Source organism: Erpetoichthys calabaricus, chromosome 14 (genome assembly GCF_900747795.2).
Source record: "Erpetoichthys calabaricus chromosome 14, fErpCal1.3, whole genome shotgun sequence".
NCBI lineage: Eukaryota > Metazoa > Chordata > Cladistia > Polypteriformes > Polypteridae > Erpetoichthys > Erpetoichthys calabaricus.
The window spans coordinates 23,111,635-23,138,845 of record NC_041407.2 but is presented as its reverse complement, the minus strand read 5'-3'; the positions used below and the strand labels follow the sequence as shown (position 1 = coordinate 23,138,845).

The following is a 27,211-nucleotide window of genomic DNA, read 5'->3' as shown; positions in this document are numbered from 1 at the left end:
TGGTCCATCACTGAGCACATCACACAGAGCTGTTACGTTAGCCGTCTATAAGAGTATCAAGACAGTTGTGAATGCTGATGGGAGTCAAGATATTGAGCAAAACCCTGTCACTATCAGGAGAACAGAAAGAGCAGGCATACTCACCCTGACTGTGTGCGCCTGTCCCAGCCGCACAGGGTTAGCGAGCTTCACTTGAATCTGTGCACAGTGGAATGACCCAAAAACACCGACCACCTCTAGAAGGCCATCGTCAGGTCTGTGAAGTTAACGGGAAAATTATTTGTGGCTCTCCTGGAATGGAAGCTCTGCAAAACCCTGTGAATGGAATCCTTTTATACCTGCAGTCACAATTTTTTCGTGCATTACCAAAAGTAAAGACAGAGGTATAAACTGGCCAGTGTTTCAAAAAAAGCAGCTGACGACATGATTCCAACTTTACTGTAATTGTCCAGGAAGAAAAAGCATGCTGGCTGATCTCACCATCACCTCTAACAATACTTGAGAAGGAGGCTCCAAAGTGCAGTACTTGAATTCTGCCACTAGGGGCAGCTGCTGCCCATTACTTACTTGTCCATCCATCTATCCATTATCCCAGTGCTCCGCAACCGTTTCTCACCTACGACACACCAAAGTTCTTCCTAGAATTCCGCGGCACATCAAAGGGGGGGGTGGGGGGGGTATGGGAGCGACTGGCGGTCCGCTCCGAGTGCCAGCTATTTAGGGGCGTCCAAACTACGGTAGTTTCCTTTTTTTTTCTTTCAGCTTTGGGGCGTCAAATTTTTCACCGCCCCGGACAACATGAACTCCAGCTACGCCACTGATATATAGATATTAATTTAATACGCAAATTTTACAATAAATTTTCATTTTTTGTTATAAGTATACATTTATTATTAGTATACATACATAAAAACTATACTATATTTACTTTTATGCAATCTTAATAATTATTATAACATAATAACTGATTAATGTGATACCTGCGCTTGTTTCAATGAACACAAAAGTTGGCAATCCTCTGAATAAGTTTTATATTCGGCTCAATATTTGACAGCGCAACCCGAAGTTCTTGGTCAAGATCTTTTAAGCATGACCACTTATCATTTTTAATTAACACAAGAGTTGTTTGTCTTTTTTTGGCGTAACTGGGATGGTTTGAATTTAGATGGCGATTTAGTTTACTGGGTGCCATTGCCTCGTTTGTTAGCTGATCTCCGCAAATGATGCATTGTGACTTTGGAGCCGTTTCGTCACCACACCACGAGAATCCATATCGAATGTAGTCTTCGTTGTACTTCCTTTTCACAATCTTCTTTGTTTTTTTTGCAACACTTGTGCTGGGTTCTTCATCATCTGTACGTGAAGACGAATCTTTTCCACGTAAAAATGTATCCATATTTAAAGGGGTATAAAACTAAATATGAATCACACGAAGAACGTTAACCATACACAATTCAGCAACACAACTAATAGTAAAGAATAATAACCACTGTCGCAACATGAGTGAATGCGACGTAGCACGACTAATACGTCGGCTTGAATTGAATCTAGGTGAGGGCACAGAGCGCTCTGCCTATCAAAGCATACTATGGAGTTGTCTGGCGACTACGTGGGACCTACGTTGTAGGTGCCAGGCGATGGGATTTATTATTTCAGAGAAATCACACATAAAATTATGAAACCTTTAAAAGGCTATTTACACGAATATTTCATTGCACGTATTCTCGTTATTGTGTTTCTAAGGAGGACCGTTGAAATATTATTTAGTTAGAAAATTGTCTTATTTGACCGTGTCACACCTGTATCGGCTCAAGGCACACCAGTTGCGGAGCACTGCATTATCCAACCCGCTATATCCTAACTACAGGCCAATCCCAGCCAGCACAGGACGCAAGGCAGGAAACAAATCCCCCCCACACACACCAAGCACACACTGGGGACAATTTAGAATCGCCAATGCACCTAACCTGCATGTCTTTGGACTGTGGAAGGAAACCCACACAGACACGGGGAGAACATGCAAACTCCATGCAGGGAGGACCCGGGAAGCGAACCCAGGTCTCCTAACTATCGCCCTTACTTGCTTGTTTGATCAATTATTCTCTGTTTTATATTTGCAATTAATTTTGACCATTTGGCAGAGATCTGTGTTCACTTTGACATTAAAGAGCCCAATTAAATCCCATTATGCCTCAATATTGTATAACAGTAAAATGTTAAAAATTTCCAATGGGATAAATCAGTGGTCTCAAACTCCGGTCCTGGAAGGCCGCAGTGGCTGCAGGTTTTCATTCTAACCTTTTTCTTAATTACTGACCTGTTTTTGCTACTAATTAACTTCTTTTGAATTAATTTTAATTAACTTGCTATTGAAGACTCAGACCCCTTGTTTCTTTTTCCTTAATTAGCAGCCAAACAATAGCGAGATGTAAAATAAACCAAAACAGGACCAGCTAATGGCGTCCATCACACAATATCTGAAAATAAAGAAAGATGAAGGTCTCAGGAATGTTGATCTGCTCAGGTCCCCAAAACATTTCATCAGTGCTCTTAGAAAAGAGAAAATCAACAATTTTGGAAATGTCTGCTAATGTAAAATGAGAGCAGCAACAAGCCATGGAATTAAAGAACGAGTTTAATTAACGACAAGAATCGGCACCCAATTAAGAAACTGCTTGGAGTGAAATTGGTTGGAGTTTGAGGCCCTGACTTAGTTGGTCTTCTGTTGGCTCACTCGCTTCACATTTCATTTCTGTTTGGGTGCCATTTAAGGAAATAAATGAAGCAATTCAGAGGAACGATGAAGAAATTCAGGGGAACAAATCTTAAAAAACAAGTCCATTAAAATTAAACGAAAAAGGAGTTAATTAGCAGTAAAAACTGGTCACCAATTAATAAAAGGGTTAGAATGAAAACCTGTAGCCACTGCACAGTTTGAGACCACTGGGTTAAATCCTTTTACAGGCATTGTATTTATAATCTGTCAACATTAACATCTTTCACAGGCTTTCTCTAGAGTTTCCTGCCGCCTACTGATGCAATGCTTTACAAGTGAGAGCTGAGTTTTTCATATCAGATCAGGCGTCGGCATTTGTATTGCCATACAGAGTTTGTTTGTATGGTGAGCCACCGCTTTTGCATATTTGCACTGCTAAGTTTTCAACAGTAAAGTGAACTACGATCAAACATTAACGGAACTAGAGCAGGTGACACGGCAGTATCCCTACCTGGCTGGAGGGTAAGGCTCATCGCCCATTCCTTCCCAAAGTCTGCAGCCACCGCCCCAGTAGCCAATGTTGAGCACGATGATCCCCTCCAGATTTGGCAGGTCCACCCTTTCCCCATCCAGCTCCAGCTGCAGTGTAACAAATAATGTCAGGTTACACGAGTGGCACTTTATAATTAGTTGAAAATTCAGAAGACTGTAGGTGACTTCAGAAGGAGACTGACGAGCTAGGTTAGTCTTATAATGACGGTAATTTAAAAAGAAAATGAATAAGGAGTTAAGAAAAAAAACAGTCAGAGGAAACTGGCTTACCTCAATTTTTTTGTCCAGGTCTTTACACTCCTGCACAAGACAATCTTTGGTCCCATAAAAAAAGTAAACAGCCTGCCATATAAGGAGAAATGAAGATGGCGTTATAAGGGGACAGTAGAAAAAACAAAAACAGGCATTTTAAGACAAGCAAATTTCCATCTACTATGGCGCACTTCCTTCAGTCTACTAAGAAGTCGTGACATTTCACTGGCTAGCATAACCTAATGTTGTACTAAATGACTGGTATGTTTGTTTCCATTAAATCAGATGTTGGCATGTGGACATTTTCTCATAAGTTTACCCCAAACATTAGGGCCTGACAAATTACATGACTCTGTGACAACTTTCCAGCATCCACAATAGTGCAAGCTCGCCTCACTTCCTGACAGCCAAGAACATGCTGCCTGATAGAGTCGGTGATCTACAAATACTTTCCAGGTACAGTGCATCCGGAAAGAATTCACAGCACATCACTTTTTCCACATTTTGTTATGTTACAGCCTTATTCCAAAATGGATTAAATTCATTTTTTTTCCTCAGAATTCTACACACAACACCCCATAATGACAACGTGAAAAAAGTTTACTTGAGGTTTTTGCAAATTTATTAAAAATAAAAAAACTGAGAAATCCCGTGTACATAAGTATTCACAGCCTTTGCTCAATACTTTGTCGATGCACCTTTGGCAGCAATTCCAGCCTCAAGTCTTGTTCATTATGATGCCACAAGCCTGGCGCACTTATCCTTGGCCAGTTTCGCCCATTCCTCTTTGCAGCACCTCTCAAGCGGCATCAGGTTGGATGGGAAGCGTCGGTGCACAGCCATTTTAAGATCTCTCCAGAGATGTTCAATTAGATTCAAGTCTGGGCTCTGGCTGGGCCACTCAAGGACATTCACAGAATTGTCCTGAAGCCACTCCTTTGATATCATGGCTGTGTGCTTAGGGTTGTTGTCCTGCTGAAAGATGAATCGTCACCCCAGTCTGAGGTCAAGAGCGCTCTGGAGCAGGTTTTCATCCAGGATGTCTCTGTACATTGCTGCAGTCATCTTTCCCTTTATCCTGACTAGTCTCACAGTCCCTGCTGCTGAAAAACATCCCCACAGCATGATGCTACCACCACCATGCTTCACTATAGGGATGGTGCCTGGTTTCCTCCAAACGTGACACCTGGCATTCACACCAAAGAGTTCAGTCTTTGTCTCATCAGACCAGAGAATTTTCTTTCTCATGGTCTGAGAGTCCTTCAGGTGCCTTTTGGCAAACTCCAGGCGGGCTGTCATGTGCCTTTTACTAAGGAATGGCTTCCGTCTGGCCACTGTACCATACAGGCCTGATTGGTGGATTGCTGCAGAGATGGTTGTCCTTCTGGAAGGTTCTTCTCTCTCCACAGAGGACCTCTGGAGCTCTGACAAAGTGACCATCGGGTTCTTGGTCACCTCCCTTACTAAGGCCCTTCTCCCCCGATCGCTTAGTTTAGATGGCCGGCCAGCTCTAGGAAGAGTCCTGATGGTTTCGAATTTCTTCCACTTACGGATGATGGAGGCCACTGTGCTCATTGGGACCTTCAAAGCAGCAGAAATTTTTCTGCAACCTTCCCCAGATTTGTGCCTCGTGACAATCCTGTCTCGGAGGTCTACAGACAATTCCTTTGACTTCATGCTTGGTTTGTGCTCTGACATGAACTGTCAACTGTGGGACCTTATATAGACAGGTGTGTGCCTTTCCAAATCATGTCCAACCAACTGAATTTACCACAGGTGGACTCCAATTAAGCTGCAGAAACATCTCAAGGATGATCAGGGGAAACAGGATGCACCTGAGCTGAATTTTGAGCATCACGGCAAAGGCTGTGAATACTTATGTACATGTGCTTTCTCAATTTTTTTATTTTTAATAAATTTGCAAAAACCTCAAGTAAACTTTTTTCACGTTGTCATTATGGGGTGTTGTGTGTAGAATTCTGAGGAAAAAAATGAATTTAATCCATTTTGGAATAAGGCTGTAACATAACAAAATGTGGAAAAAGTGATGCGCTGTGAATACTTTCCGGATGCACTGTATGGTAAGTTCAGCTGCATTCACAGACCTTTCTCTCTTTTTTCATTCTGTCCTGGTATGTAAAACATAGGGATGGGATGTTTGACACAGAGCTGTTGAAGCTTTTATCAGTTTAACGATGCTCACTGCTTCGAAGGTTGCATCAGAGCTTTACGACCACTTGACGGATGACATCCAAAGCTTCAGACATCACCGAAGCACCGGCTGCTTCAAAGCTTTGTGCTGCCCCACATATTACAAAAAGGGGATGTGAAACTACCACTCATATCTTATACATAGAAGATATTGAAATAACATTGGAGTCTAGAAGTGTGGAACCTGTTATCCAACTTCTTCTTCTTTCGGCTGCTCCCGTTAGGGGTTGCCACAGCGGATCATCTTTTTCCATATCTTTCTGTCCTCTTCATCTTGCTGTGTTACACTCATCACCTGCATGTCCTCTCTTACCACATCCATAAACCTTCTCTTAGGCCTTCCTCTTTTCCTCTTCCCTGGCAGCTCTATCCTTAGTATCCTTCTCCCAATATACCCAGCATCTCTCCTCTGTACATGTCCAAACCAACGCAATCTTGTCTCTCAGACTTTGTCTCCAAACCGTCCAACTTGAGCTGACCCTCTAATGTCCTCATTTCTAATCCTATCCATCCTCGTCACACCCAATGCAAATCTTAGTATCTTTAACTCTGCCACCTCCAGCTCTGTCTTCTGCTTTCTGGTCAGAGCCACCGTCTCCAACCCATATGACATAGCTGGTCTCACTACCGTCCTGTAGACCTTCCCTTTCACTCTTGCTGATTACCTGTCTGTCAGAAATCACTCCTGAAACTCTTCCCCACCCATTCCACCCTGCCTGCACTCTCTTCTTCACCTCTCTTTCACAATCCCCATTACTCTGTACTGTTGATCCCAAGTATTTAAACTCATACACATTCGCCAACTCTACTTCTGCATCCTCACCATTCCACTGACCACCTTCTCATTTACACACATGTATTCTGTCTTGTTCCTACTGACCTTCATTCCTCTCCTCTCTAGAGCATATCTCCACCTCTCCAGGGTCTCCTCAACCTGCTCCCTACTATCGCTACAGATCACAATGTCATCAGCAAACATCATAGTCCACAGGGACTCCTGTCTAATCTCATCTGTCAACCTGTTTATCACCATTGCAAATAAGAAAGGGCTCAGAGCCGATCCCTGATGTAATCCCACCTCCACGTTGAATGTATCTATCACTCCTACCGCAGACCTCAGCACTGTGACACTTCCCTCGCACATATCCTGTACAACTCTTACGTACTTCTCTGCCACTCCTGGGCTAATTAAGTGAACTGTTATTGCCAAGATTCTGTGTTTTGGGAACAATATAGAAATTACAAAACTAAATTTGGTAAATTTTTTTGATTAAAATGTACTAAGTAGTTATATGTAAATAATGTATTTTTTTCTTTTTAACAATATTTCCATCTTGATTTTCATTCTACCTTTCCAGGTGCTCTAATTGTTTCATTAATCCATTATTTACTAATTAGTGGGTATGACACTAAGATAGTCTTTAATAATTCAGTGATGTTTGCTTGGGTGTCTGCTCTGCTCATTTTAATTGTCATTATTAGGATACCATGAAAGGAGGGAACTGCACAGAGAAAGGGCTAAATATAATAAAATCACCAAAAGAGACTTAAGTATTTACTGTAAATCTATAGCAAAAACAGAACTATTTCCAAATGTCTTATAAATAAGAGAAAAAAATACCAGTTAATTAAATGAGATCAGTTTTGTCAGTTGTTGTTCCTGATTATGAATCTGCTTGAAACAAAAACCTGAAGCCACATTGGACCCCCAGGACCGACTTTGTGAACCCCTGCTCTAAACTTTCTTATGGAGCCCAGTCCCTAAACCTTTCGGACAATTATTCCTCAAGCACTAATGTAAAAATATTACTCTTTCATAATGCATTACAGCAAAAATACGCCCTGACTTGATTAAGTAGTCACATAATTATGAATCAGTGGTGGCTTATAATGAGAGGTAGTGCCTCGCTGAGGACCAATGCATTTTTGTTGTTTACATCAATATAGTAATTGTGCAGACAAGGCATGTCAGCCTGGCCACGAGTCGCCAGCGGTATTAGTTGGCATTCCATCATACAAATAAACAGTTTGAAAAGTTTAGCTGCAGGGGAGCCAAGCTTGCCAACGTCTCAAAATAATTCCAGCAGGTGCTCTTTCTAAGGATACTGAGCCACCTAAAAGAGCCTTTGGCACATGTCGCAGGTGAGCACTGGTGTGGTGCTACACGCACGATTCTCATAATGGCAGCAACGTACATCTTTGGGACTAACGATAACACGATTGTTATAAGATCAAAATGAACACAGAGTGTTCTTGGGCTTTTAATGTTTTACTGCACTAAGCAATCAATGAGAACAAAAAGTACTTGTGTGCTATCGGGCTCATGGCTGCTATGATTTCAGTAAACCACCAGATGTCACTATTTTCGAAGCACAATCAGGAAGAAGCTTCAAAATGCTTGACAGGGCTTCATGCACCCCTCACTAGTAAAACATGGGACACCTGAGTCTCTCTTCTGTTTGCGAGCTCTGAAACGCCCATATTGCTTATTCCTTGTAGTTGCAGTCTATGCAGTGTATTTATGGAGGAGCGATCATTGGTTCTCAATTCTTGCACACACACTACGATTTAAGACAAAATTAAATGTCAGGGGGAATCACACACTGGTTGGACTAAGTCACTTGGTCTGCTAGACTGCCTCTGACTCGCTAATATTATGTAAAGCGTAGTCAATGACTGCAAAATCACTGGAAATGTCTTGTAATGTGACAGGGCCTTTAACTACCACGATATCCTACTTTTATTACCTTATTAAAAATCCGACTGGAAAACAGGGATGGCGTTTTCTCTCTGTGGGTGTGGAAATTCAAAGCCATTAGAGCATCCGGTCCTACGGAAAAATAGTTGTTCATAGAAAGAACCTGTGAAAAAAAAAAAAAAAACATGCACTTTCTGAGAGTTGGGTTTTCTTTTCCTTCATTATTTACAGTGGCATGCAAAAGTCTGGGCACCCTTGCTTAAAATGTCTGTTGCTGTGTGCTAAGTGAGTAGAAGATGAACTGATCAGCAAAAGGCGCAAGGTCAAAGATGACACATTTCTTTTCAGCATTTTATGCAAAATTAGTGTATTGTTTTTGTTTTGCACAATTGTACAGTGAACAAAGGAAAGGAACACAATGCAAAAGTTTGGGACCCTAAGATATATGAGGCCTCAGATAACTTTTCACAAGGTGGTCTCAGACCTAAATTACCGTATATACTCGCATTTAAGTTCTCCCGTGGATAAGTCGGGGCTTGATTTTACCATATAATTTCCGGTATTTTATAATGTCGTCTTATAAGTCGAATGTGGAAAATTCACACTATTGGTGCAAGAGATTATGATATGCTATCGCCCACCTGAGAGAGTAACCACAGAGCACACGGGCATTTTTTCCTATGTATTGTGCCTACGTGACCACACGGTAATACCTGAACTATTCCAAAGTTACGTTTGCACAGTTCTTCGTTTTTTGTATCTCACACCCTCATACACTTTTATCGTAAAAGCATCCCTTATCTATGCTGGAGCGTTCAATCGGATGAAAATATGAAGCTGGTTTTAAATAAAAAGTTGTTGAAGTGGTGAAAGAAATTGGTAACTGCGCTGCTGCAACAAAATTCGCTGTGTCTGAGAAACTGATGCGACATTGGAGGAGGCAAGAAGATGTAAAAAAAAAAAAAAAAAATAACTATCGTATTTTTGAACAGGTGTATAAGTCGGATCTGATTTTATGATCAATTTTTCGGTTTTCAAGAACCAACTTATATGCGAGTCTGTACAGTAGTTCATTAGGGCTATGGCTTGTTCACAGTCATTGTTAGGAAACCCCAGGTGATGTAATTTGTAAAGCTGTATAAATTCTCTGACTCCTCAAACCTTGTCCAACAATCAGCAGCCATGGGCTCGTCTAAGCAGCTGCTGAACACCCTGAAAAATAAAAGAACTGATGCTCACAAACCAGAAAAAGGCTACAAGAAGATAGCAAAACGTTTTCAGGTAGCTGTTTCCTCAGTTCATAATGTTATTAAGAGATGGCAGTTAAGAGGAACGGTGGAGGTCAAGTTGACGTCTCATTGGATTACTAAAAAGGCAAATAAAACACCCTGTTTGACTGCAAAAGACCTTCAGGAAGATTTAGCAGCCTCTGGAGTGGTGGTGCTCTGTTCTGCTGTGCAGCGACACCTGAACAAATAGGGCCTTCATGGTAGAATGAGCAGAAGAAATCCTTTCCTGTGTTCTAGACACAAAATTCAGTGGTTGAAGTTGCAAATGAACATCTAAACATGTCTGATGCATTTTGGAAGGCCTGTGGACTGATGAAGTCAAAATGGAACTTTTTGACCACAGTGTGTAAAGGTATGTTTAGAGAAAAAAGGGAGCCGAATGGCAGGTAAAGAACACGTCTCCAACTATTAAGCATGGCGGTGGATCAATCAGGCTTTAGGCTTGTGTTGTAGCCAGTGGCACAGGGAATATGTTATTCATAGAGGGAGGAATGGATTCAAATAACCAGCAAATTCTGGAAGCAAACATCACACCATCTGTAAAAAAGTAGAAGTTCAAAAGAGGATGATGGGTCCTACAACAATGTCATGATCCGAAACACACCTCCAAATCTACAATAGAGCACCTCAAGAAGTGAAAGCTGATGGTTTTGTCATGGCCCTCATAGTCCTCCGACCTAAACATCACGCCTCACGCCTGGACAAACTGTTGAGGAAGGCAGGCTCTATTGTAGGCATGGAGCTGGACAGTTTGACATCTGTGGCAGAGCGATGGGCGCTGAGCAGGCTCCTGTCAGTCATGGAGAATCCACTGTATCCACTGAACAGTATCATCACCAGACAGATGAGCAGCTTCAGCCACAGACTGCTGTCACCGTCCTGCTCCACTGACAGACTGAGGAGATCGTTCCTCCCCCACACTATGCGACTCTTCAATTCCACCCGGGGGGTTAAATGTTAAAATTATACAAAGTTATTGTCTGTCTGTATACCTGCATTATTATCACTCTTTAATTTAATATTGTTTTTTGTATCAGTATGCTGCTGCTGGAGTATGTGAATTTCCCCTTGGGATTAATAAAGTATCTATCTATCTATCTATCATTGAAAATCTGTGGATTGATCTCAAGAGAGCAGTGCATGCAAGACGGCCCAAGAATCTTGCAGAATTAGAAGCCTTTTGCAAGGATGAATGGGCGAAAACACCCTCATGTAACAACTGAGACTCTTAGCAGGCTACACAAAGCGTTGATAAGCTGTGAGACTTGAAAAATGGGGTCTTACTAAGTAATGACCATGTTGGGTGCCCAAACTTTTCCTTCAGGCACTTTTCATTTTTTTGGTATTTTGTTCCTGTGAATGATGGTAATAAATATATAGTCTTGCTTAAAATATTAAAGAAATGTGTCATCTTTAACTTTACACCCTTTGGTGATCAGTTCATCATCTGCTCACCTGACTCTTCACAGTAACAGGCATTTTAAGCAAGGGTGCCCAAACTTTTGCATGCCACTGTACTTCATGCTGTAGTTAATCTTTACTAGTATTGTGCTGTAAAAGTCACTGTTAGCTTTTTGCCCTTGATAAGAATATTTGGCTTGTAGCCGAACAATCAACAGAGAAGAAACTACAGATGTTGTTTCTCCTACTACTCAATACTGGTATGGTGGCACTATTTAATGAATTCAGGCTGCAACAAAAACACACGTGCATTTGACGAGAAAGAGAGAGCATTTGCTGATACAGCGCATAGCTGCACCCACCACATGACAAACCACCTCAGGATCCCAGATTAGGACCCAAATGCAGCCATGCAATGGGTGACACTTCAGCACCACACTAGTTCAGATGGAGTGGAACCAGTGTGAGTTTTTTTTTTTTTTTTACAGTGGCTGGAGTGCCAATTCTGCCACAAACCCCAGGCTTTTCCCTGCAGGTTGGACAGCCTACATGCAGGGATGGATGCAGGTTAACACCATGCCCAGGACAGAGCAATTGCAGGTTAAAGGCCTTGCTCAAGGGCCCAACAGAGTAGAATCACTTCTGGCGTTTACGGGATTTGAACCGGCAACCTTCCGATTACCAGTGCAGATCCCTAGCTTCAGAAGCCACCACTCTGCATTTGAAGACAGACCTACATATTTATTAATGAAGAAAACATCCACCTTATACAAAGGGTAACCCAACATCTCAGTTATCAAAGAAAAGGTGTAGGTGGACAGCTTTGAATCAGGGTACCAATGATGATGAAGACCTCAGCAAACCCATTTGATAGGCGAATACCAATTAAAAGGACATATCTGAAGTGTTCTAGTCTTAGCCAGTCTGTCAACTTACCTTTGGCTTTCGGAAGCTGCAGTAACCCTTATTTGTAACTTGTACTTTCCACCTAGAAAGAAGAGAACAAATTCATGGAAGCATCTTAATTCAATCAGTTTATTAAATAAAAATAAATAAATAAAGCAAGCATGGGGTAAACTCTAAACATACCGATCCAGTTTGACTGCCTCTGCATCCATAACATTTCTAAGGACCTCCTCGATGGGAATTTCACCAGCATAGCCTGCACCCCAGCCCAGAGAGTTGGCAAGGTCATTTCCTGTGCCCAGTGGCAAGATGGTCACGTAAGGAATGTGCTCATGGCCCTGAGGAAGTGAAACAGGTTGGCATTCGTGGGTATTGAGAGAAATCCCATGGGATTAATAAAATATCTATCTATCTATCTATCTATCTATCTATCTATCTATCTATCTATCTATCTATCTATCTATCTATCTATCTATCTATTAAACCAAACAGAAAGCGAGACAAAGGCAAGCATTCAACATTAACACATTAAAAATACCAACACATGATCAGGCAAGCCTCCAAAATCATACGTCCTCTCCATTTTGAGTCTTTTTTTAAAAGATGGATGGGCATGTTACATTTTGAAGAACAGATACTGTAAGTGCCAGCTATTCATTGTGTTCTTGCATTAGTAATGCAGCTGTAAGTTTTAAACTCTGAGGTCACTCTCTGAGATGTATACCCGACACCAAAGTGTCTTCACGGCCCCCCTAGTAGTTCCTAACTGAGGATTGGCCAATGGTGAAAGAGAAACAACAACATGGTTTAAATTGTCCAAAAGGGTTATTTAAAGCAAGTGTCCAAAGTGCAGTTAATAAATCTTCAAAAAATAGATTTTCATAAGCCCAGTGCTTTAAAATGAAAGTCATAAATAGTTAAAACCAGTTCAACATCCTTACCCGCTATGCAGTGACCATCTCACTTAAATTCGCCACGTTTCCAATGAAAAAGCTCACGTGCTTCCTTGTGTGCCTCACTTACTCCCTCTGAGTGCCGCGTCTTCCATGGCTAAAATGACCACAGTTTACCTCTCGACGGCTTCACCCGTCTCCACTGCTCTGACTAAGCAGCCCTGGCGTGCCTTCTTGCTCCTTTCCTGCAGCCTCCGGGTGGTCCACAGGGAGCCTACTCTGTCACCTCCAAATCGGTACCCGGAGAGCACAATCTGGTTCTGCGGTCTCCCCTGCCGCTACGATCCCTTTGCAGGGTCGATGATTTCATCTTGTCAAATAAAACTGACTCCTGCTCTTCCAACTGACTTTGTAATGAATGTCCAAAAAACTCAAAATGAGAAAAAAAACTGATGCAGGCCTTGACTCAATTAACTCCCGGCGCAACTAACAAGGAGCAGCCACATGGATCTCAATTTGCGGGTGCCTCCTTAACATCCTGTCTCCCTGTCAGCTGCACGGTGTCAGTCTGTATCTTTACCAGCACCACCTGCCATTATATAAAAAAAAATAAATGGTCCCATGATCTGGAGTGTCACAATTTGTATAATTAAATTTCAGTTTACTGCCCAGTTGCAAAAAGGACACCAATTGACTAGAAAACTCTTGATATTGCTGTCCAGATTTGAGAAACAAGTGGGATTCTAGAGCTCTGGAAGAAACAGAAAAACTGAGTTGTGGAGAAACTGTGATAGCCTACTGCAATGTGTGTACACCTTGTGTTTTCCAGTGTCACTGCTAAATCTGAAAGGACTTTGTTTTCAAGAGCCTTTCATATGACCTGCAAGTAAATGTGGGGCTTTGACCGCAATTTACAAAACAATCCAGCTGGATATGTTATCATCTTCAGGCCAGACTGTCCCTTCAGATGGATAGAAGAGCTAGCCCCTCGAGTCTCGGTACTGTTTCATCCACTGGTTCATCTATGGATACCTGGTTGTCACTTTTACTTCCTCCATAGTCAAGTCTGATTGTCTTCTAGGCACTCCGCCAGACACTGGGAGGGACCACAGCAGGGCCGATCCAAGGACCTCACTAAATGAGCCAATCAGAAGTAGTGACAAGCGGTTGGTACAAACAGCAAGGACTTAATCAGTGAGAGCTTATGACCCACACTTACTGGGAATTCCTCGCTTATGGGGAAAAATTGCAAGCTTTGGTCCCCATCACAAATGGAGCTCAACGGCTCACCCACATCCCTCAGTGCTGGGTGGACATACGTCTTACCATTCAGTGCAGGATGTGGGCATTCCTAGGACATCACAGACCTGTTATTGCTCAACCTCATGTGTCACTCATGCACGATAAGTCTCTTGGAATTGTTTTTTCGGCTGTGCATGGACACAAATACAACCCCTGAAGTCTACTCCACACCCCGATCCTGCGACTCACAGTAAGGACCTTATCCACGAATAGGCGCAATTAGTGAGTGTCCCAAGACATGCAACACTTTTATAAGCAGATAAGCGAATCAGTTGGAATGGAATCCGCAGATAGAGAGAATTTACTGTATTTTGGTTTAAACATCTTGAAAAATTTAACTAAATAAAAAATAAGTGTTAGTACTGAATTCCTTAGCCTCCAAAAATGTCAAAACGAAGCCTTGATGATTTTTAAAAGGCAAAGACTTACTGTAGCAAATTACCAATAAATCGTGACAGGCAGAAAGGATATTTAATGAAGGAGCTGGACCTTGCTGGTTTCAGAGTACTTAGCCTAATTCTTAATTCTTCCACTAGCTCTAAACCATAGCACCACCAAAACAAAATGATTTTAATGTCTCTGTACTAACTTGTAAATTCAGTAGTCAGTATAACTTTGTGAGGAGGACTGCAAGAGAAGGCAGAGTCAAAATTCAAATCTAGGTCATAAACTGGGAGAGCAAAGAAAAAGAGAGACTGTCAGAACTGCTAACACGAAAGCCGATGTGACACTATGAGACTCCTAGTTGTTGTTGTTGTTTCTATTTTGTTAAAGTTCTATTCTGTTATGCTGCGTAGAACATGAGACATCAGACAGACGAGCTTCTCTTCTGTTGGTCAGGTCCAAAACACCTGTGTTCCTTATTGCTCAAGGCTTCATAAAATTTACTGTACTTCCAGATGAGCAGAACATTGGTTGTTGGCACTCAGAGCTGCCCTTACAACTAAAGACAAAAAACAAACCTGTCATGGACTAGATGGAGTGAGTTGTGGAGTATGTCACATTACGTGACTGACCTTCAACTGCCTCCTGAACTCTAAGATTATGTCCACGAAGGCTACAAATGAAAATCACTAGGGAAAACTGCATAACGTGACATAGCCTTAACTAAAAATCTTATTCTTCTCCTTTCGGCTGCTCCCATTAGGGGTCATTACAGCGGATCATCTTATTCCATATCTTGCTTCCTGCATCTTGCTCTGTTACACCCATCACCTGCATGTCTTCTCTCACTGCATCCATTAAACTTCTCTTAGGCCTTCCTCTTTTCCTCTTCCCTGGCAGCTCTATCCTTAACATCCTTCTCCCAATATACCCAGCATCTCTCCTCTGCACATGCTCAAACCAATGCAATCTCGCCTCTCTGACTTTGTCTCCCAACCGTCCAACCTGAGCTGACCCTCTAATGTTCTCATTTCTAATTCTCTCCATCCTCGTCACACCCAATGCAAATCTTAGCATCTTTAACTCTGCCACCGCCAGCTCTGTCTCCTGCTTTCTGGTCTCCAACCCATATAACATAGCTGGTCTCATTACTGTCCTGTAGACCTTCCCTTTCGCTCTTGCTGATACCCGTCTGTCACAAATCACTCCTGACACTCTTCCCCACCCATTCCACCCTGCCTGCACTCTCTTTTTCACCTCTCTTCCACAATCCCCATTACTCTGTACTGTTGATCCCAAATATTTAAACTCATCCACCTTCGCCAACTCTACTCCCTGCATCCTCACCATTCCACTGACCTCCCTCTCATTTACACACGTTTTCTGTTTTGTTCCTACTGACCTTCATTCCTCTCCTCTCTAGAGCAGATCTCCACCTCTCCAGGGTCTCTTCAACCTGCTCCCTACTCTCACTACAGATCATAATGTCATCAGCAAACATCATAGTCCACAGGGACTCCTGTCTAATCTCGTCTGTCAACCTGTCCATCACCATCTCTTTATATATAAAATCCAACGTCTCTGTCTGTCTGTCCACTTTCATGAGAGAACTACTTAATGGATTTTGATCGGGTTTTTTTCTATAATTTGCTTGAACATTCCGGTTGATTTTGTGACTTCTCTCATTGCGCTAAGTATCATAGTTTGCTTGCAGGAGCGATTTATTCGTGTTAATCCGAGACGGAGGCTGCGGGCCGAGGGGAGGGGGAAGCATGACATCAAGAGTGGGGGGCCGGGTGGGGCCCTCCTCACTCACGCACCACCTCCGTTCAAATCGCTCTACCTCTGGCCATGTGTTGGAGTGGACCTTGCCTCCGCTTAGCTACCGATACCTGTTTGTTTATTGATTTTTAAAGTTTGGCCTGTTTCACTACTATGGGGACGGCTAGTTGTAAATAAGAAAGGACTCAGAGCTGATCCCTGATGTAATCCCACCTCCACGTTGAATGAATCCATCACTCCTACCGCAAACCTCACCACTGTCGCACTTCCCTCATACATATCCTGTACCACTCTCACATACTTCTCTGCCACTCCCAACTTCCTTATATAATACCACAACTCCTCTGGAGTTAACATAGCATTAACTGAAAATGGTAGTTAAAAATAATAAGCAGAATTGAAACACAGACTCAGAAAGGAAATCGCACATACTCGACTGAAAAGGTAAAACGGTGACGTTTATACTGTCACACATGATGACATCAATAATCGTGCAGTCTCACTTTATCATGGGCGGGATTTCCATAATAAGGAAACATGCAATGATCCATAAAATGGCAGTGAAAATGAGGGTAAAATGTTTAAAGGAAACACAAAAAACAAACAACAAAATGGAATTCCTTGTGTTCACAAGTCCCCAAAATCATTTTGATTTTATATCTGGCAGTATAATTTAGGAAAAATCAAAGGACATCGTGACCCACAATGGTTTGACATTTGACACAAAAATACAATATACTGTATACGTTGCTGTTCTTTATTATATTCTGTAAGTGCCTTGAGCATGGGAAAGGTGCTATATAAATAAAATGTATTATTATTATTATTAATGTCTGCTAGTGAATAAAATACAGCATTTTCTTTATTTATTTACTTGTGTGTTTTTTTTTTTTTAAAAGACGCTCTTATAGCTTGTAATATTTTACTTGGGGAGCATGGTGGTGCAGTGGTTAGAGCTGCTGCCTCATAGACGTGACTCCTAAGCCCTGGTCACTGTCCCGTGTATAGTCTCTGCGTGATATCCCTGATTCTGCTTGAGTACTCCACCTTTTTACTTCTGTTTAGGTTGATTAAAGATCCTAAAATGGCCCTTTGTATGTTTAAATAGCTTTCCACTGGCTTTTCAGTTTGCGCCCAGGCGTTTGACACTTCTGTGACCTCTGAAAGGGATTAATGTCTCATGTCATTTGCATTTGCACTGATTGTTGGTACATACTACTCTGTTTGTTCCCAACATTTTAATAACAAGTGCTGCATTTTACTTGTTGTCATGGGAACACCTTGGTTACCAAAGGAGCTCTCCTGTGTTGCGCAGACACCTTTGCCAGTTCAAGGTGTTCCACCTGTCAGGCTGAAAGTGTGTCAGCAGAGATCGCTTTTCACAAATTTCTGTCTTAAACTTTATACTGTGTGTGTGAGTTGACACTCCGCTCATCAAGGGCAACTTATTTGTTTGTTCTCCTCCAACTCGTATTACAGCATGGGTCTGCGTGAAAAATGAAGACCAAAGGCTATTACTTCATGCTCAGGCCAGGAGGAGAAGAGAGAGAGCATAACATTTCCAAGCACGGTTTTAACTAAGATATCATTTGTTGTGATGTAAGATTTTGCATATAACTTGATAAATATGCAAAAGAAGTATGTCTTTATTTGTAATTTAGGCAAAGCAATGTAATTTAGTGTTAAATTAATGAGTGTTTACCCCCCCCCCCCTTTAGGAATGGGTCTCTTTGAATTTTACGACAGAGATGGGGGGGGGTGCCTTAAACCAGTTTGGCGAGTATTTCTCTGCTAAAGTCTTTCAAAACCCGCAAGGAAGCCAGGTTACCTTAACATATGGTTTTGGGGGATGGCAGGTGTTAAGATTGGCATGGCTGTTTGGAATTGGCTTCTATCAGAAGCTTTAAGTATCACGGTGTCCTATTGGCTGTAGGGGTTGGACAGAGAATCTATAAATCTGCTTGTTCAACCACATTCTCTCTCTCTTACTAATCTCTGATCACGAAGAAGCATATCTCTCTTACCAAACTGATGAAGAGCATCACACCATGAACTGAAGAACACAATGGAGAGCACAACTCGGCAGCCATATTGAGGCAGGCAATGCAGCATGTTCTGAAGTAAGCTGAATGATGCTTTAACTAGAGACATCTATATTACTAAACCACAGTTTTAATTTATGCACGGAGGCACCGATACGCATGCGCAGTGCGCCGCGGCGCCCCAGAGTCAAACGCAGCGGCTTCCCAGAGTCAGTAGGTGGCGCCCAAACACCGCCCAAACACCACAACCCACAGTCAAACGCAGCGGCCTCCCAGAGTCAGTAGTATGTATGTGCCAGCGGTCTGTGTGGCATGTTTGAATCACATAACGGTAATTCAGTAACAGAGAAACAAAAACGAGACCGCATGGGTACAAACGATAAACGGAGGTGCCTACCACGCGCTTCACAAACACCACAAGCGAAGAAGCCATGGCTCCAAAACGAAACTCCTCAAGTAACAAAAATACAAAAACGAGCCCGTATGGATAAACAAAATGAACGAAGGTGCCTACAACGCGCCTCTGAAACAGCGGATGCAAAGGAGTCACAGCTCCAACAACACAGAGCTCAAAGGCGCCTACAACGCATTTCTGAAACACTACATGCAAGAGAGGCACAGATCCAAAACGAATAATCCACTGTGCCACTACTCAGTGTGTGTAAGTTGGAGTATGCTTCCTAACAGTAAACGACTTCTACCTAACGACACAGCCACTGAACAACAAAGACGAGACCGCATAGATAAACACAATACACGGAGGCCCCTACGACACACTTCAGACACACCAGAAGCAAAGACGTCACGGCTCCACAATGAAAGAGTTCAACTAAATACAAACACAAGCCCATATGGCTACGACCTGTAAATGAGCCCGTATGGATAAAAAGAATGAACGAAGGTGCCCACACAAAGAAACTGCTTTAGTACAAATATGTTTATTTAATTAAATGAAAACTTTACCATGGCTACGACCTGTAAACTAAACCTGAGGCGAAGCGTGCACACCAGGTTGTACAGCCGCCCAAACGCGACAGCCCACACCACCACATATACCACGTTCGTTTAGTAATGTAGCCCTCCATGCCCGGGTCCGCCGCCATGGCCACTTCAGCACGCGAATCTGCCACTGTCAGCAAACAACTTCTCGCTGACGACACAGCCATAGAAAAACAAACACGAGCCTGCATGGCTAAAAACAATAAACGAAGGCGCCTTCAACTGAGTCACAGCTCCAAAAAGAAACCGCTTTAGTACAAATATGTTTATTTAATTAAATGAACTTTCCCAGGACGCACCCACCCTCCATGATATTTCATCCCTCCAAGTATCGGAGGGAACAGAAAGTGATTGCCATTCTTGGATTTGTGATTCTTTCGAGAATCGCGGGCTTGCTGGTTTTTAAATAACTAACAAGTCTGTGTGCCACCTGAAACTACACATCACCATTTAATCAGGTTGTATGGTTGCCAATATTCAAGCGTACTTTGCATATTGTTATTATTTATGAATATTACCAATCATACATTGTTTAAATGGTAACTTAACTCTTGCTTGTCTTTTTTACTATACCTAATTGCCTGAGGTTATAGATATAGAAGGGAAGGTGGGGAGAAGTTATATGGTACAATACCTTATAAACAGTGGTAAGTCTGTGAGATTAGAGGCTCATCAAAGGATACATCTTAATAATACAACAGGGGAAAGTAGAGCAATATATATTACTCTACCAAGATAAAACAATCTTATATCGATTTTCACATTCTTTTTCATTTGCATGCTTTCTGATTGAATGGGGGCCCATCTTGGGTTAAATATGACCTTGTGTGCAGTGCTTCTGGAAAAACGTCTTTGCTCCCAGGACCCTGAACTAGGCATGCAGGTTGGAAAATTCATGGACAGATTTGTTTGCTTGTAAGTCAGTACATTTTATTGAAAAGAGTAAATCATAAAGCAAAGGCAATCAGGAGTGAAACCTGCTGAAAGTCACAGAAGGATGTTGGCTCGGTATGGAAGTGAAAACAGCCTGACTCAACAAAAAGTTTCTAAATGGGTAGAAAGGTTTAAAGTGTAACCGACGAAGCTTTGATCTAGTCGACCATCAGAGAAGACCGATGGATTACGTTGTCCACTGTTGCTGCACATTTGGATATCAACTATGGATCTGCACATGCCATCGTGCATGATGACTTGGGCTACCGTATTTTGTGTAAGATGGGCACCCAAACAGTCAGTCATTGTCCACCCGCTATATCCCAACGCAGGGTCATGGGGGTCTGCTGGAACCAATCCCAGCTAACACAGGGCACAAGGCAAGGAACAAATCCCGGGCAGGGCGCCAGCCCATTGCAGGACACACACACACACCAACAACACATTAGGGCCAATTTAGAATCGCCAATCCACCTAACTTGCATGTCTTTGGACTGTGGGAGGAAAGTGGAGCACCCCGAGAAAACCCACGCAGACACGGGGAGAACATGCAAACTCCACACAGGGAGGACCCAGTAAGTGAACCCAGGTCTCCTAACTGCGTGGCAGCAGTGCTACCACTGTGCCACCCATATAGAAAAGTATATTCTTAAAGTTGATGATTTGCATATATTCAAAGAGAATCACGAGCATATATGAAAATAAGCATTATATCATAGTGCATTTTAGTATAGCAAGAGTTAAATCACAAAAAGACTTGTACCTGTATATTTTTTATTTTTCTTAGCAAGCTGGAAACCACCGATATGTCATGACTGAAGGTCAGGCATGTAGAGAGAGGCTGACAGGCAGAAACCCACCCCACCCATCTCTAAGTGGAGAACGAGATAATGGTGGCAGGAACTGGACAGGTTCAAGGTGGGGAGAGGACCTGCCAGCTAGCCATGTCTCTCTCTCTCTCTCTCTCTATATATATATATATATATATTATATCTTGTCATATATTTATATTGCATTTACAAAATCATATACAGGCATCTTAGAATGCTGGAATTCTTTGCATTGATTGTCAAATGGAATTAAACTATTGGTGCCATCTCCTTGGAATAGGCACTGGCCATGAACTGAATAAGCAGGTTATAACATGAATGGGATGGATGTCAGGTCAGGTCAGGTTGGGGAGCCTGCACTGGTACAGCACGTTGCCACACCCACCACAAGATAAAACAGCTCGGCATTCTGGTTGGCAACCCCCCAGGCAGACATGCAGTCCAGTCCCACCCCCTCAAAATGACCATCTATCTGCTGCAGCCAGATGTTATGTGTGCATCCCCTTGGCCTGGTCCAGCCGCTCAGGTCCTCGACAATTAGGATTGTGCTACATGGCCACAGTGCCGTAGTATCATAACTGATGATCCCACACAATCCGGGTGATGTGCCTCATTTGGGACTCCGTAAGCAACTGCTCATTCGACACAAAGTCATACCAGCGGTACCCAAGGATTCTCTGAAGAGACACAGCACCGAAGGAGTCCAGTCTTCATCTCAGGTCACTGGAGAGTGTCCATGTCTCACAGCCATATAGCTAAACAGGAAGCACCAGGACTCTAAAGACTTGGACCTTCATCTTTTTGCAAAGATATCGGGAGCGCCACACACCCCTTTCAGTGACCTCACGACCCCCCACGCTCTCCTAATCCGTCTACTGACTTCATAGGAAGAGTCACCAGAGACATGAATGCTGCTGCTGAGGTAACCTCTTGATGAGGTCGACACTCTCTCCGTAGACAGACACGTTGCTGATGGCTGTGCCCAAGTGGTCATTAAAGGCCTGGATTTTGGTTTTTATCAGGACACTCGCAAGCCCAACACTCAGATTCCTCACTCAGCCTCTCGGGCGCCCCGATCACAGCCTCCATTGACTCTGCGAAGATCACTGCATCATCAGCAAAATCAAGATCAGTGAATCTTTCTTCACCAACTGATAACCCATAGCCGCTGGACCCCACAACCTTTCCCTCCACATAGTCCATACAAGCCTTGAATAGAGTAGGAGCAAAAACACACAGCTGATGAATCCCAGTGTCAACTGGGAAAAACACAGAGGTTCTGCCTCCACTCTGCTCAGCACTCACAGTACCAGTGTACAGGCCAGCCATGATATATCCAGCAGCCTTTCGAGGGGATCCCGCGAACCCTCAGGATGTTCCACAGGGCAGCTGAGTCGAACGCTTTACGAAAATCGACAAAGGCTGCAAAGAAACTCTGCCGATATTCTAAACTATTGTCTTCTACCATGGTTTAGATAAATTTATATTCAAGTCCCAGAGGCAGAGTGAAATTATTTCTTTTCACAGTGTGTGTGGGAAATGGAGCCTTCATGTCTAAAATGGTAGTATGTGTAAGAATGTAATTTACATTCATATCTCCTTTTTGATACATTTGAAATTACAACACGTGAGTAGGTGGAATCTGAAGAAATGTTACATAACTCTAGAGACAGAAAGCAGTAAATAACAAGCTTAGCGCTTGGTTATAATAATATGTAATAAAAACCTGTAACTCCTACTGCACCTAGGATGGAGTCCAACTACCCATCCTACTGATCCACCTACCTATAGCCATCTCAGTTTTGACCATTTTCTATCCAGTAAGCACCTAAGCTAAGCTTTATACAATTGCCATATATTAAAAAAATAGTTCATACCTTTATTCTCATCTCATCTATAGCATCCAGCACCCAGCCTACAGTACCATCACCACCACAGATGAGGACTCGGACACCATTCGGAGGAAGGATAGTGCAGAGTTGGAGTGCTTTAATCGGTGCCAGTTTGGTCAAGTCAAACACCTATAAATATGAACAACAGAAATATGAATGACAGAGTACCTCAGATGTAGAGGTTGATCACTTCCAGGACATTAGGGTTAGTAGGCTACTCTCTGGCAACAATTCATCCCTTGTGTCAAATTGTCATCTTTCCAATTCTGCTGTTGAGAAGATGGAAATTCATGCAAGTACAAATTGTTGTTGGCAGCCATATTTACAAACTACTTACCAAAGCAAGAAAGGTTTAGAAGCTACTGAATACTGTGTCACCCAATGCCCTCCACCTCTCATGACCACTACAGGAAGAGGTTTAGGGTGGGATTTAGTCAATACCTGAGGTCAACTGTTGGCAGGAATGTTCAGATTACTTAGAGCTCCGCGCTTAATGGCTTATCCTAATTAGTCTGATTTGATTACCAACCACAAACCTTGTAAGTTTTTAGAAGGTGATCTTCTGAAACTCTGTAAGCATGATGAAGAAATCAAAAAATAATTGCTGCTGTGGAATTTGTGTAGGGACAATTTTAAAAAGGGTCCCCTTTCGATATTTTTCAACAAAAAGGTGAGAAAGTGCCTATAGTGCCTTTCAGCACACACTAACACCCTGATGACTACTGCAATAGCAGCATGAAAGATAGGACGCTACATGGAGAAGATTGAAGCGGGGCTACATAGTAATAGTGTTTTCAATGTTTGTGCTGAGTGTGTTTTTGTTTCCATCGTCCCGTTTGCTGTTTATAATGTGTGCGTCAGTAAATGTTGTCCCCGTAAATACAGAGGGGACGGATGAGGGAGAGAGACCACAGCCCCAAGATGGAAAGCACCTGTTCACAATCAATTACATCCGGCTCTTTACTATTTAAACAATCAGGAGGGAAAAGAGAAAAAGGAAGGAGAAAGACGGAGTTTTCAATTTACGAGAACGGACCGCCATTACCTGGTATTTTTCACATCGCGATTTTGTATCCAGTTTGTTTTTCATTCCGCCGGATTTACTTCAGTTCAATCATCGCCAGAGACCCCGGGGTTGGACGTAATTATCCACCACACGCCAAGGACTAACACAGTGAGATTGTTCCATTTTCCGAGAGATTCAAACACATCCATTCTTTCAGTCATCCATATTCAGGACAGTAATATACCCAGACTCAAGTTCACGATCATTGTCATTTCCGTATTCATCCATTCATGTTATTTGTGTTTTGTTATGTGTTACAGGGGCAAGGGAGGGTTTGTTATTGTGTATATGTGTGGGGTTTTCACGTTGCTGCTTTCGGTGGAGGGATATACATATATATTTGCTATGTGGGGAATGTGCAGTAGTGTTTTGTTATTGTGTTCCATTTAATATATTTATTCACTTATTTGACATACCTGCTTTTGTGTGCTTGTGTTTAAACCGTCGATTGAGGGGAAAATATTATGTTAGAGGTACGGCTTGAGATTATATATTATGTATATATATATATATCTATATATATATATATATATATATCTATATATATATATATATATATATATATATATATATATATCTATATATATATATATATATATATCTATATATTTCATTACATTTATATAGTGCTTTTCTCGGTACTCAAAGCGCTATCCACACAGGGAGGGACTGGAAAGCGAACCCACAATCTTCCATATATATATATATATATATATATATATATATATATATATATATATATATATATATATATATATATATATATATAAAGATTCATCTCAGTAATTTATCCAGGCCACAGGTCTCGGTAGGTAGCTGCTGGCTGGGTAAGGGGTTGGCCGTTACAACATTATGAAATTCAGTATTTAGGATTTTAACCAGACATATGTGACTGATTATCCAATTTACCAGTGTCTAGAATCCATTCCTACTAGAAGGTAATGTGGCCTTGTTTTCTTTACAGTGTGTTAAACTCAGTGTGGTTCAATGTTGTAGAACAATAAAATGCTGGTGAATACTTTTTATAGGTGTTGTAAGAAGCAGAATATGTTTTAAAAGTCAAGTATCCCAAAAAAAAGGCAAGTTGAACCTTCACTACAGTACAGCTTACCTGTAGAGGGTTGAGGAGCATTTTGAACTCTCCTAGAAGTTCCTCTCCCATGTTATTTCCACTGCGCGTGTTGGCTAAGACAATAAGTGGTGTCCAGTTAGGACCACAGGTAGATGCCAACTACAAGTAAAAGAGAAAATGGGAAATGGTAAGAGAAAATGGTAATTCATCTAAGGGAGGAGGAAGAATAAGAATAAAAAGAAGAAGAAGAAGAAGAAATGCCCAGCGATTTTCAGTTATATAAATGAACATGGTCTGGCGACAAGACCAGCAACTGCCCAATGACTGGAAGTCATGGAATGCAACATGGGCTTAAGGTATTTTGAAGTTACACTATGGCTTACCTGTCAGTGTTTTCAGGACAATTTGTTAGACAAATGCTGAAAAAAATCAGTCTGTCCATGTTGAAATATCACAAGCACCTTTAATAGCTTTTAGAAAAATATTTAGTAAGTCTCAATAATTGATCTTTATTGTTACACTTTGTTATTTGTCCTTTCACATGACCTTTGGGGTTCAGAGCACATGATCAGCCATTGTATGGCACCCCTGGGGCAATTTTCAGGTTAAGGGCCTTGCTCAAGGAGTAGGATCCCTTCTGGCAGTAAATGGATTTGAACTGGCAGCCTTCCAGATACCAGCGCAGATCCTTAGGCACAGAGCCACCACTCTGCCATGTAGACTCAGCAAGTGTTTCTTGTCACAACAATCTTTTCAAAACCACACTTCCTATGGTCAAGCTTCGTCTAACAACATCAAAAACTATAACCAAGAAGTCAACTCAAAATGCAATGCAGGAAAAATATTTGGTACTGGACGTGCCAGTTAGGAGCTAATAATACTATAAGTAACTCCCAACAAATCTTGAAAAAGCAAATGAAAAGTAAAAGCTAATGGTGCCACTTTACACCTCTTTGATCGATATGATGTCCATTTGGCTTGTTACAGTGTGATCCTGAGGCATTGCTTTGTGCAAAATGAAGTAATCCGTAAGTTTATTCTCTCCCAGGCACATTTGTTGTGAATTGAAAATAAGGTAAAATAAAAATCCTAACACCTACCTTGCTTTTTGGTCGAGTTATTTATGTATTTCAAATTTTATAGCTACCGATGAATGGAATGTGGATGCCAAAACAGTCCTGTTTGCAGTGTACACTTGTTTCTTTAATCATTGGCATAAACCCTGAGTGTGACTCTGGCTCAGAATTCTTTTTTTTTTTAATATTTTTTATTTTATTAATTTTCATTGTAATCATTCCATACAAACAGATCAATTTATAACCCAACAAATTTGAAGACAAATCAAACCCCACCCCTGAGAAGGAGAGCTTAGCTAAAGGAAAATTGCTTAAGGCTTTTTAATGAGACAACATTAAACAAAAGAAAGGGAGAAGTAAATATCTATGTAAATAAGAGATGGAGAAGGGAGTTAAATGCGGTAATAGTTATTTCTCTTATTCTAAAATAATATTGATTAAATCCTGCCAGGTTTTGAAAAAATTTTGTACAGATCCTCTAACTGAGAATTTGATTTTTTCCAATTTCAAATAATATAAAACATCGGTTTCCCACTGACTTATCAGAGGAGAATTAGGATTCTTCCAATTTAACAAAATAAGTCTGCGTGCCAAAAGTGTAGTGAATGCAATCACCGTTTGCTTATCCTTCTCCACTTCAAGTCCAGCTGGAAGAACACCGAACACAGCTGTTAATGGGTTAGGAGGGATTGAGACCCCAAGGCTGTCTGAAAGGCACTTAAAAATTTTGGTCCAAAATGATGTTAGTTTGGTGCAGGCCCAGAACATGTGACCCAGTAAGGCAGGAGCTTGGTTGCAGCGTTTGCAGGTTGGATCTTACCCTGGAAACATTTTGGACAGTTTTAAGCGAGACAGATGAGCTCGATATATAATTTTAAGTTGAATAATTCTATGCTTTGCGCATATAGAACTCGA

At 41.8% G+C, this 27,211-nt stretch overlaps 1 protein-coding gene across 1 annotated transcript in view; it reads right to left on the bottom strand.

Moving 5' to 3' along the window:
- Positions 1-27,211, bottom strand: part of dgke (diacylglycerol kinase, epsilon) — a 521,693-nt gene that overhangs the window by 475,997 nt on the left and 18,485 nt on the right. The window contains 8 exon segments of the mRNA XM_028819192.2: positions 145-256; positions 3,228-3,355; positions 3,539-3,610; positions 8,479-8,592; positions 12,056-12,107; positions 12,209-12,363; positions 23,068-23,211; positions 25,260-25,379. Of these exon segments, the coding sequence (XP_028675025.1) occupies positions 145-256; positions 3,228-3,355; positions 3,539-3,610; positions 8,479-8,592; positions 12,056-12,107; positions 12,209-12,363; positions 23,068-23,211; positions 25,260-25,379 (897 nt within the window).